Genomic DNA, 12,795 nt, shown 5'->3' on the forward strand with positions numbered 1-12,795 from the left:
ATTACTATTACGCTAAAGGAATTATATTTATTGCGCTAAAAAAGCTATTATTATTACGCTAAAAAAACCACCGCTATTATAATTAAAAAAGCTATTATTATTACGCTAAAGGAACCACCGCTATTGCATTAAAAAAGCTATTATTATTATATTAAAAAAGCTATTAATATTAATTAATTATATTAAAAAAGCTACTGCTATTACGCTAAAAAAGCTATTATTATTATATTAAAAAAGCTATTAATATTAATTAATTATATTAAAAAAGCTATTGCTATTGCGTTAAAGGAATTATTAGCATAGCGCTAAAGGAATTATTAATATTACGCTAAAAAAATTATTATTATTATTATTATATATTACCTATTAATTTTTATTAAATTATAAAAAAATTAATTTTAATTTAACGCTTTTTATATTATAATAGTAATAATAAAGGCAAAGGTAAAGGATATAACGGTTTTATTATATAAAAATTAGAAATACTAAAACAAATATAGTAATTCTCACTTTTGTGGAGATGGCAATGGCTTAACCTTAACGCTGGGAATGCTTAGTGACGGACCGATAAATTAAAAATCGAAACGGCAATCTACGGTTTCTTTATTAACCACTAAAGCAAAATTCAACGGGCTAGAGCAGGCTACCCGTAAAGCAATATAATTAAAAAATCTTTTTATAAAAATCGGAATTAATACAAATACCGTATTAATTAAAAAAAATAATATAAAAGCTATAAATTTAATATATAATCCGGAATATCACTAACGTACTAAATATATTGCTATACGGTATTTTTATATACGGCAAAAAGTTAAAAATAAAAATATTCGAATCGAATATATTTTAACTAACGATATACTAATAAATAGCCTTATAAAGCCACTTCCTAAAGATAAATTTTAAAAATTTATCAAATTATTAAACTTAACTAATATTATTTAACAAAAAGAATATTATACGGATATTAATATAATATCGTATAATATATAAAATTAGCTTTATAACGCATATTATATCGTTATAATAATTATAAAACCTATCGAAATATCGTTAACTAATAATATATAGGAAATTAATAAAATTTACCCTATACTAACCTATAGTTAATATAGCACTATTTATAGCTATTATTTATAATGCTATATAATTAATAAGTTATTATAATTAACTATTATGGCTATTATGGCCACTAAAACCCACTAGAATCCAGTAAAACGTTCCACTAGATCCAGCCCCACTAAATATAGCTAATGCAACTGGCCATAATAGCCCTAGGTTACAGGGTAACCCATACCATAGAAATCCATAAATTTCGATAGTTTCTTCGATTATAAATCAACCTTATTATTAATTAACTTGATTATAAATCCAATTTATTAGTAATATATTCCAGAATATTCTTATTGGTTGATTTTATAGGTATAAAAGGTAGTTATTCCTCCGTAATTAGTTATTTTTTCCTTAAGCTTTAATAAATCAGTTATATAGCCCTATAACTACCCTCCACGGCCTAATTCTACGAATTATATAAACGCTTCCTTATGCCTAAATTTATAATCCACTAATTATACCTTAAAACATTAATGCATGTTCGTAATAATAACTTTAAATTCGTAATTATTCTTTAATAATTATAAATATGCATTTTTGCTTATTATAATATAATAATAATATATATTTTATATTATAATATATATTATTTTTTATAAATATATAAATTTTAATTTATAATTATTTTTAAACGATTACGATTATGCTTTTTAATTATTATTATATAATGGTAATAATATATTTTAATATTTAAATACTTATATTTATTTATGCAATATAGCTGACACCATCGGCATCGGCTTAGTCCATGGTATCTTCCCCACCATATGTTCTTCACCTTGAATATAATCTAATATTGGCGACTCAGCAATAAGAAGAGCGAGCTTGGATAATATATACTTCTGAAAAGTTTGGGTTGGAAAAATATATTGGTCAAACAGTTTCAGGGTCCAAGTATTCCACAAAGATGTCGCGGTGGCTTGTGAAGAGCGCTAACAACCGGATGTTGTCCCTTCGTGTCTTGCCGCTTAGTAATGCTTAAATGCGGACGTAAGCTCATCCGTAATTAGAAGCTTTGCTGGGTCTTGGCTCTGAGACTCCTTCAATACTTTTGTCAATTGGTTCATAAGTACCACAACGTCAATAATACCATTGTTGGCGCCCTGTCCGATGCTCGGGGTAAATTTGTGCGCAGCATCACCCACAAGGACGATGCGATCCCAGCTCCAGTGCTCCAAGACCCCCTCCTCCAAGTCAACGACACCATGGCTGGTGCTTGCCTGGTATAAATCTTGCACCGTGCCGCCCGCCCCAGCTGGGATATGGCCCCATCTGCTAATGAATGCCTGAGCATCGGCTTTGGTGTATCGTGAACGCTTGCGTGTCGGTTCATCAAAAAGCTCATACATGGCTGTAAAGCCCTCTTTGACAGAACAGAATTGCTGAATCGCAAAACGCGGACCATGTGTCTCCAAGACACGGCCGGGTATCATATCAGACGTTGTTGGGAATCTCAGCCACATGCAGCGATAAGTTGTGAGGAACGGGTTGTCGCTATTCACACGATGATCAACGTTCTCAAAGGCATCGTTTTTTTGGAGGGCCAGGTTTCGCACACTTTCTCGAACTATGCTGTGTGCGCCATCTGCACCGATAAGGATATTGCCTTCCACCGTGGTCCCGTTGGTGCATTTTACCACCACGCCTGTATCACTAGTTTGTACCTCGCAGACTTTCATGCTCGGCAAGATTCGAGCTTGGTCTGCCGGTGATAAACTCTCATACAAGACCTTGGTCAGAGCATCACGAGCGATCAAGAATGGATATCGACCATGGCTAAGTTTGTGTCAGTATACGCAACATGGTCTCTTTGAAAAGTTTCAATGTTTCCTGACTTACTTCTCCTTCGTGAATTGCAGCGTCAGCACGTCTCCCAGATCGTTTCTGTCGTGATCAATGCGGGTCCAGCGAGTCAAGTCGCAGCCAGCAAGATCCAATGCGTTGAGCAGTCCGAGTTGCCCTAGCACTCGGAGACCGGTCGCCGATATAATCAGTGCTGCACCCGCCTCCTCCACAATTTGAGGTCTTGCCTCTAATACTGTGAAATCAATTTGGGCACGTGAAAGTGCATGCGCCGTAATGAGTCCGACGGGACCGCCGCCAACGACTATAACTTTGAATGGAGAGCTCATTATCAAAAAGGTCGAGATATGTGAAGAGGAAAATTTTTCCAAAGCCGTTGGAATTCAAAGTCAATGTTATTTGCGAGTATCTTTGATCTTGTGAACAGCCGATATGGCGGCGTGAGCTTTAAGAGGGGAAGGTAAGAGTTCATTTAGCGTCCTTGGTTTGCAGGCCAGCCAGCGAGGGTGGATTCAATGATCTGATGAACGGGTGTTGTGTTTTGTTTGCTGACCGCATTTGGCAATCAATCTTAAATTTAGAACGAGATAGCTGATGGCGTTATGCAGCAAGGATTCGCATCCGTCATGGATCCATTCTATGAGATTTTAGTCTCCTTGGAATTCCACCCTAGCACAACCAGACGCAGCAGAGCTTTATCAAGGAAGATACAGCCGACTTTCTAGAAAAGGGCAGCTTACCGTTGCGTCATGCTCGACAAAGTTACAACGGGACAAGGATAAGGGGGACAGGTTTTTATTTGTCTCATAAGAATATCAAATGGAACAAAAGACCCATCACGGACAAAAGGGCTGCCTATGGCGGGACAAGTGGGCATAAACCGGGGTGTACGAGATGCAACAGAAAGTTGAGCATGTACTTCTTGCTGACAGGAAGCTGCAGACATCCTCAGGGGACATTTTCACTGCTAGAAACCCCAAGAGATGTGCAAACATTAATGATTTTCGCCATCTCCAATATAATGAACAAAACGATTCAATAATACGCCATGCAAAATTGGGTACAGTGACCACATTTTCTGGATGATCTTGATTTGCTTGCTTCAAGGTCAACATATTATGGGATAACAGGTGCGACACAAAGAATAAGACAAGCAGCAGAGTCGCTGCTGGTGGCAGTCACATGAAATCTCATCGAAGCGTCGCGTATAAATGATTTCTTGATGCGAGCGTATTTGACTATCCAATGTAAAGATCGCTTTCATTTTATACCTTGATCAATATTACACCATATTCTTTCGAGCCATTGAATGAGCAGTTGGTTGGGATATCCACACCTAAAAGCATGGGTCTTTGGAGCATGCAAGCAAGATGGTCTTGAAATTCTGATTTCGCTATTGCAACTCTTTACCATCCATTTGGTAGATGCTGCTGACACACCAGACCATCAGGTACCCACGTTTTACGACAATGTTGGTGGAGTCCAATCGACCCAGTCAGTCATTGTCACACTGGCCGAACTCTTCTCGATATTGGATGGGGGAGAGCCAGTGCCGAGCAGGAATGCATTGATGTATCCCGTCAAGCTAGCCTGAGATGCCGATGGGAATTGACAATGAGAGTGGCCTCCGGTCAAATCAAAGCCCATTGCATCTGGTGCGCCCAAGGCTTTGTAAATTAGACGTCCGGCCTTCATGCAAGCTGTGGTCGAGACTGGACCAAGCCAGTCAATGTCGTTCTCCATGACAAATAGTCCTCGAGGTGCAACAAGACCAGCAAGCATGTGGTGGTCTTCGGGAACGGTATTGGTCTTGCTCGTGTATGAGTTGAATCGCTGGCTGAACCAAACATTCTCTCCGACAATTTCCCCAGCCGTCTGAATATTCTTGCCTTTGCTGTGCTCACTATCGGAGATGCGCCAGCATGCAGCACCGCCTGAGCCAGATTCCTGAGGGAGTGTCAAGGCGATTCTGTCATTGAGTGCGCCTACAACGAATGCACCTTTGCCGTTGCGAGAGCATCCAGTCACACCCAGACGCTTCGGGTCAATGCCGGTCTTGTCAGATCCAAGCTGTTCGAGACCGTCAATGATGCGACCGACACCCCAAGCCCAGGCAGTCAAAGCTCCAGCCGAGTGAGATGCTCCAAAAAGAGTATAAAAGGCGCCCTGGCCACGAGAACTGCCGCTGGTCTGGGCGGCAAAGTTGTCGTTGCCAAAAGCCACTGTGCCTACTGTACCGGGAATCGGAATTGAAGCACCTCCAACGGTAATGATTGCTGGGCCTGGCTTTGTGCTCGGAGCTTTTATCGCGGCACTAATAGTGACTGACTTTGATCCAACAGTGATCTTGACACTCATGGTGGTCCCGGATAGGGATGCTTCAACCTTGTCTGGTGGTGGGGGAAAGTCACCGAGCTCGTACTGTTGGAGTATCTTGCTGATCTCTTGTTGGCGACAAGTGAAATCTGCTTTGGATGCCACCTTGGTCCCACTGGCAAACGTGAAAGGATCAGGTAGCTTGCTGACACTGACCGCAGGATAATTGTCCGAGACTGAGCATGTGGAGTTTTGGCGTTCAACAAGCTCGGCAGGATATGCCAGGACGGATACGCCCATAAGCAAGGCAGTCGTGAAGCGCTTCGCCATGATGACCAATTCTGAATGACTTGAAGTCTGCGAGATGAATGCTAGGGATATAGCCCGAGTTGTTTCAATCGTGATACTTGACTGCAATGATACTACTTATACTAGATCCACAAATGGCTTCAACTCTGCCAAGCTGGCGGTGCCTGATCGGACTATCGGAACATGGCAAAATGTCTCTTGGCGATGCGCCGTCTACATATAAGTCGACAAGAATAATTTGCCGAGAATTCCATGTGCATGCCATTGTTAGAACAAACCCAATCTGACGGATGTCGGCCATCTTCTTCATTGAATGGAGCGTGTATAGCAACCAATAAAAATGCGATTCGCTCTGCATCCAGATGACAGATGATCATGGCTAAACGGCTGAAACCGCGACCATGTAATATCTGTGGAAGATTGTATTCGCTATTGCGGTCAAAGCTGGAGGCCACTTTCCAGATCCAGATCGGTCGGGTATAATCAGTCACCGTCGCCCTTTGTGGTTGTGCGGGGAATGACCAAATATGGATATCCCCTGCACGTGAAAACCAAGGTGTGACTGAAGGTTATCGCGTGTTTGTGTGCAATCCTCGGTCATGACTCGTAGGGCCGGAGGATTATCATCAACTTGCCGCGTGCTTGGGTGGCGTATTGAGGTGTGCTATACTTGCTAGGTTCAATCTCTCAAAATTTCCCAGGTATGCGATTGGGTGTACCTGCCCTCCAAGACTTTGTGGCTTTGTATTGCCGGGTGTTCCAGGATGAAATAGCCGGTGGCTTAATGTATTCCACTTGCCATTTTCAGCGAAATGTCATGACAGGTTATCCTAGTGGGATCTTGCATAGGAAGCACTCTGGTGAATACAGTCTTTGAGGTTGGGATATCATGATTCGCAGAGGCTGGAAGCTATCTTCGTCCTTTCACTTGGCATTTGTCTTTCCTCCGCTTAAACGGAATTCTTGCTTGGCTTCACTCCTTGCATCCAAATCCGATCAACGCAAACTGCATCGTAACAAAATGGCGATATCTGTTGCATATTTGGTTTTGCTCTGCAGTATATTCATACAGGCTGCAGTCTCGCATGGTGGTCTCGCAAATTATACCGTGGGTGAAACATGGTACAGAGGGTATGGCGAATCACTGCTGCACAACACTGATCATTTCGATTTCTTCGTTCTAATATAAACTGTAGATTCGATCCGAATGAGCGATCAGATGAGCAAGTTGGTCAGCCGTGGATGGTGCAGCGCAGATGGGACAGTATTGATCCCATTTTTCATGTCAATGACTCGGGATTGGCTTGCAACACGCCTGGTACAACGGCAATATCATATATCCCTATAAGAGCAGGCGAGAATTTGACGGCAGTGTACTGGTACTGGCTTCACCCTGTCGGCCCCATGACGGTTTGGTTGGCTGCCTGCGATGCATTTGGAGGTTGCGAAAAGGCAGATCCTAACAAACTTGAATTCTTCAAAATTGCAGAAGCCGGGCTGCTCAACGGATCTGTTCCAGAAGGCATTTGGTATCAAAAAGCTTTTCAAAATTGGGACGGGTCACCGGACCTCTGGCCAGTGATTATACCAAGAACTATCAAGCCTGGTTTATACATTGTGAGGCACGAGATTTTGAGTCTTCACATTGAGAACAAACCCCAGTTCTACCCGGAATGTGCCCATTTGAATATCACGGGCACCGGAAGTTCCTTTCCTAGCCAAGACCATCTTGTCCGCTTTCCTGGAGCATATCGAGCTGATGGTATGTTCAATCATGGTTTCAATCGCCTTGGGCCTCTGCATCAAGATAAGGAGTAGTACTAATAGGCAAGCAGATCCGAGTATCAATATCAACATTTACACAGACGAAATGAAGAGAACCGAGGTTTGTTCGTATGCCAAGCACTATGGAACATCTCTGACCATCAGTAGAACTACACAATTCCAGGACCTCCGGTATGGCGCGGCTGACTACTCATCGCGTCTGGTTCATCCGATTGGATTATTCTCAGGCATTCATTGAAATGTGGCACATGAACTTTGGATAGATTTGTTTGGGAGGGGGAAAAAAAAAAAGTGGAAGAAGTCAACAAATACAGCCCTCCAAATCCATTGTGAAAACAACTACTGGGTATTAGCAGATATTGAAGAGCCTTCCAATCATCTCAAAAGACCAAAGGTCTACGAGTCTTGACTGTGTTTCACATGTTCTCAAGTCAATTTGAATATCATAGCACTAAACTTATAAAGATTACCACACTGGAGTTGGCTCACTAGCACGGCCACGGTCTTAGTTTGCATATCGCCAAAAATAACACACCGGCGCCTCTTATGGCTAGTGCCTCGGCATTTTGCTGGCCAGTGGCACAGTAAATCCTTCGGAGCAAGTGCTGGTATGCTCATCATTGTACAAAGATTCATTCTTATTTCAATACTCCGACGTTCAAGAAAGCACGAATGATTGTAGAAAGCCAAAGCTCCAGAACACTCTGACACATGCGTCGTCTAGCAGTTCTCCAATATCGGATTGTTTATGGTAGTGTCCCTCATTCTCATCCACGATGGCTAGAAAAGGTTCACGCAAGGTCAGAACAGGCTGTCTTACTTGCAAGTATGTCTACATCAGTGACGGCCCACAAGGCACAAGCTGAATGAACTGATCAATATTCAGATTACGCAAGGTCAAGTGCGACGAAGGCAAGCCAGCTTGCTACCGATGCACGAGCACAGGCCGCAAGTGCGACGGCTACGCTGCAGAACCACAAGCCGGGCTCACATGGTATCGCCCAAGCAGTCTCTTCCAATCGATTGACAAACCTATCGAAGGTCGAGCTTTGCAACTGTTTTGCGACACTGCGGCGCCGTCTTTGGCTGGGCCTCTAGACTCGTATTTCTGGACCCATCTCGTGCTTCAATTCAGCAATTTCGAACCCGCCGTGCGACACTCGCTAGTGGCCATCAGTTCACTATATGAAGACTTTCACTACAAGGGCAAGGTTACCAAGCAGCTACAGTCCAATGCCTTTGCGCTTCAGCACTACAATTCTGCCATAGAAAACCTGCGAAGGCTAGACAATGAGCCACTCATTCTACTTGTTTGCGTCTTGTTTGTTTGTATCGAGATTCTGCAGAACAATCGCGCCGCCGCAATGCAGCACATTGCACACGGGATCGTTATACTGGAGCGAATAGGTCTGGCTTATCCCTGGACCATGGAGCACTTGTCGCCGATATTTCGACGTCTGAGCATCTTTCCTCTATTCTTTGGCGGCCCGAACAACCAGTTTCCCACACTAAGCGGACTAGACGCCCCAATACCTCCAAAGTTTGCAACTTTTGCTGAAGCGCAATACTACATGGATGCTATCGTTTGCCGCGCATCACGATTCATACGCCAAGGCGACCCATACCGCTACGGGGAGCATGTCTCGGATCCAGTCCACCCAGACCTTCTAAGGTATCAGCTCAATCTGCAACAAACAATTGACGACTGGCACGTCAGGTACATGGAATTGGCCAAGACTCTAGATCTATCTGAACACCGAGACATGGCTTGTAGCAATGTCATGTCGAGATACAGGATCTCGCGCTTGTGGGCTCTCGCGGCATTCGAGAAGCATGAAGTCTTTTATGATGATTATATTGACGACTTGAGGGATGCCATAGACCTTGCCGTGGCACACAGCAACAAGCTGATGCACGACCCGACGTCCCGTGCAAGGCCACGATTCACATTTGAGGCGGGATTCCTGCCCTTTGTGGTCTTCTCGGTGATGAGATGCCGCGACCTGCGAACACGCCTGAAGGGACTGTGGTGGCTTCGTGATTGTGGTTCTTCGAGAGAAAACATGTGGGAGGCGGAGCAAATGTACCCGGTATGTAGAAAACTTGTCGAGATTGAACACGACATAGTCCTCGACCGGCGTGACCAGCCAATTGGCCAAGTGCCTTGGAATGCGCTGCCGTCCGAGGAGAGCAGATCAAATGACTTTGGCTCAAGTCCCACTTTGGTGTGTCAAAAGAACGCGGACGGACGCGAAGTCTGGGGAAGGCTCGCTAGCTATGCCATGCGCACCCTAGAGGGAGTGGTGTGGACTCGAAGGGAATTCATTCCGTGGCCAACCGTCACTGCGCAGACGCACGTGGACCAGGTTGTGCTACGAGGCAGATAGTTGCTTGATGGAGTGAATAAAACCAGCAAACGTATCAGTCTACCTAGGTGATATTCCACTCTCGATTCAATCTAATAGGCTCTGGTAGAAACTAGTTCTCGAGTTCTCACCAGCTAGCCGTGCGGGTGACGACAAGCGAGAAAAGGGCGTAGGAAACATTCTTCCGCAGTCAGATTGCCAATAGGCTTCCAGGTTAGCCAACTCTAATATGCCCCAAAAGAGCCTTTTCAGTACAAGATCAAATTTACCAACGTCGAATGCTAGAATTTATCCAGCGAAACTATTGCTGCAAGCAAGTGGCACTCGGCTGAGTTTCTTCACTGCCCAGAAAGCAACAAGGATGCATGGCCTCCCATGATTGCTCGCGTGGCATTGTGGTGGTGTATGGCTCGGGATTAGCCATGCAAGTATCATGACTCGACCATTGTTATTCAGGCCTGAAGACCCCTGCCGCGGCGGCATTCAAGGCATCCCGGATACGATCGTTCATCAAGCGCCGCAACAGGGCGGCCCCACGGGGAATATAGTGATACATTTGTGCCTACAATGTGTTCCGCGGAACCCACGCAACCACGAGTAATGAATGTTTTTGGCCTGCCCCCAGAATTTCCACCGCTTCCTTGGGTGCAGGTCAATCGGCTACACCGTAGAGCCCATGATTATCAAAGCATCCAGCTGTACTGTAACGTAATCCTTGGATGCTCTTTCTGGACCTAATCATCAAGTCTTGAAAACACACCATCTGTTCCTCGATTGAGAACCATGCACACAGATGTGGGATATTACCATCTCAACGAATAGCCCTGTGGGCATTGATCGGAGATTTACTTGTGCCTTGCATTCAGGCATTCCACACTCATTGCCCACCCTCGCCAGAAGAAACCTAGGGCACATACAAGACTTTTTAGCGTGGCGAAAGCGGCAAAACCTTAAAAGGCCTGCTGTCATGACAGGTCATCCTCACCACCTTGGCGGATGGGCCGTTGACATGCGAACCCAATGACACAGCGTAGATCCCGACGTGCCGGGCGGAAATAACAAGGTGACTGCCAAATAGCACTTCGACCGCCTCTTTTAGCAGGCTTGGTCGGCTTGGGCAGTTACTTTAGAGTTTGACGGCGTCATTACCACGCCCAACCAAGCCAGTGTGCGTCAATTCACAACGGTTAGTTTCTGGACCGCAAGCACGCGGAGGCCTTTTCTCCTCCCCTTTGATTTTACTTAAATCTATTTCTTTCCTTTGGATGAGAGGATACCTGTAAATTCGTTGTCATCTTTTCGGCATTATCATGCCTGCTGGCTTTTGAGACCATGTTTCGACATTTCGCGGTCTTTGAATACCCTGAGGCGATAGGCCCTTCACGCCTTTCTTTGGTGCTAGCATCTTAAAAGAAGGGAAGAAGAAGGGGAGCATAAAAAGCGACTGTTTCGAGCCGCTCCGACGACACCACCAGCCAATACCGAATCGACACTATGGTAGTGGAGGTGGGCAAGCAGATACCCGCCAGCCAAGAGACGTTTGCCGATATTGGACTTTCCATCCCAATTCTAGTCTTTGGGAGCATCGCCCTCTACAATGTATTGGAACTCAACTACATGATTCTGGGGACATTTAGGAGGAGAAAAGGCCTATATTTCTGGAGTCTCATTGTGGCGGCATGGGGCATCGCAGTCAATACGATAGGCTACTTGCTCGAGCATCTCCACCTCATCTCGAATGCTGCCTTGTACTCGGCTTTGATCTGCATCGGATGGGTGTGCATGGTCACTGGACAATCTATTGTCCTGTATTCGAGGCTGCACCTCGTGCTCTCCGACGATAGGATACGCCGGGCCGTCCTATATATGATCATATTCGACGCCATTGCCATGCACGTTCCCGTTACCGTGCTAGTTTTCGGATCCAACTCGAGCAACCCGGAACCTTTTTTCAGGCCCTACTCCATCTATGAGAAGATTCAGTTGACTGTCTTCTTCATTCAGGAGTGCATTATTTCAGGGCTCTATGTGTGGGAGACCGTCAAGCTATTGCGCGTCACACGGGACATTCGCGGCAAACGAGGTGCACGCCGGGTACTAGGTCACCTTATTTTCGTCAATATTGTCGTCATCATCCTCGATATCAGTGTGCTTGCGCTGGAATTTTCCGACTACTATGACCTCCAGACTGGCTACAAGCCATTGGTATACAGCATCAAGCTCAAGATGGAGCTCAGCATCCTCAATCGCTTGGTCGAGTTGACTCGTACATCTTCGCAAGGGAGCTTTTCCTTCTCCAATAGCAATAGCAATGGTAACGGCACCACCACCATCGTCCCAGAGTCCATTATGCTGGATACATTGCAAAGCACTCATCAAAGACGCGCTAGATTCGACCTTGAGGGGCAAACCATGAATAACAAGTCAACAGGCGGCAGCGGTCAGTTTGGAGTAGCTTCGAATAGTTCGAGGGTGCTGCGCGAAACAGAATTCAATACGGAGCCACGACCAAGGAGAGATTGGACGAGCTCGAAGAATAATGCCGAGGGACCTTCAAACAGCTCCCTGTCGAGCGAGCGTGACGCTCGGTCATTGGGTTCAACGACATCTCTGCATCAATATTTTGGTGTTACACAATAGCAAATAGATGGCGACGACCACGAATAGAAACTTAGCCCCAAAAGTTGCACCTTGAACAACACTGACTACGAGATTGTCGATAATGCGTCTCATGTTTCACCCACACACCGTGCTGCGTCATAAATCTCTTTGGTCGAAAGCAGGCCCCTGATCAATCGCTTGTTTGCATTATCTGATACCTCGTGCATTCTATCGTCTCAGTCCGTTAGTGCTACCTATTACTTGCAAGGGATAACCGAGTTGGAGCTATGTGAATTGCATCTTTACGACTGATTGGAAACATTGAAAACATCTTCAATTGCACAACCATAGAGTTGTATAAGCACTGACACACAGCTCAACCATCCCGAGCAAGCTATGTCTATCATTTTCAAATATAGTCCTTTTCTTACAAGCCGACACAAATAAATTGTAAACGTACTTATCTGTAGGAATAGTTTACCCAGTCTGATACATAGAACTA

The 12,795-nt window shown here is 44.7% G+C and overlaps 5 protein-coding genes across 5 annotated transcripts; 3 read left to right on the forward strand and 2 right to left on the reverse strand.

The window, feature by feature from the left end:
- Nucleotides 1-2,081: 2,081 nt before the first annotated feature.
- Nucleotides 2,082-3,245, reverse strand: PFICI_15058 (uncharacterized protein; the record flags this gene model as incomplete). Its single annotated transcript, XM_007843639.1, has 2 exons — nt 2,082-2,889; nt 2,953-3,245. 2 exons carry the CDS (start codon nt 3,243-3,245, stop codon nt 2,082-2,084), a joined length of 1,101 nt encoding a protein of 366 aa, XP_007841830.1.
- Nucleotides 3,246-4,377: 1,132 nt separating this feature from the next.
- On the reverse strand, nt 4,378-5,562 carry PFICI_15059 (uncharacterized protein; the record flags this gene model as incomplete). Its single annotated transcript, XM_007843640.1, has 1 exon — nt 4,378-5,562. The coding sequence occupies one exon, from the start codon at nt 5,560-5,562 to the stop codon at nt 4,378-4,380; it is 1,185 nt and encodes a 394-aa protein (XP_007841831.1).
- A 1,000-nt stretch (nt 5,563-6,562) lies between these two features.
- Nucleotides 6,563-7,564, forward strand: PFICI_15060 (uncharacterized protein; the record flags this gene model as incomplete). Its single annotated transcript, XM_007843641.1, has 3 exons — nt 6,563-6,672; nt 6,738-7,303; nt 7,377-7,564. 3 exons carry the CDS (start codon nt 6,563-6,565, stop codon nt 7,562-7,564), a joined length of 864 nt encoding a protein of 287 aa, XP_007841832.1.
- A 538-nt stretch (nt 7,565-8,102) lies between these two features.
- PFICI_15061 (uncharacterized protein) lies at nt 8,103-9,713 on the forward strand (the record flags this gene model as incomplete). Its single annotated transcript, XM_007843642.1, has 2 exons — nt 8,103-8,152; nt 8,213-9,713. 2 exons carry the CDS (start codon nt 8,103-8,105, stop codon nt 9,711-9,713), a joined length of 1,551 nt encoding a protein of 516 aa, XP_007841833.1.
- A 1,473-nt stretch (nt 9,714-11,186) lies between these two features.
- Nucleotides 11,187-12,332, forward strand: PFICI_15062 (uncharacterized protein; the record flags this gene model as incomplete). Its single annotated transcript, XM_007843643.1, has 1 exon — nt 11,187-12,332. The coding sequence occupies one exon, from the start codon at nt 11,187-11,189 to the stop codon at nt 12,330-12,332; it is 1,146 nt and encodes a 381-aa protein (XP_007841834.1).
- Between the last annotated feature and the right edge of the window lie 463 nt (nt 12,333-12,795).

The sequence above is a fragment of the Pestalotiopsis fici genome (genome assembly GCF_000516985.1).
Source record: "Pestalotiopsis fici W106-1 unplaced genomic scaffold PFICI_Scf_15, whole genome shotgun sequence".
Lineage (NCBI taxonomy): Eukaryota > Fungi > Ascomycota > Sordariomycetes > Amphisphaeriales > Sporocadaceae > Pestalotiopsis > Pestalotiopsis fici.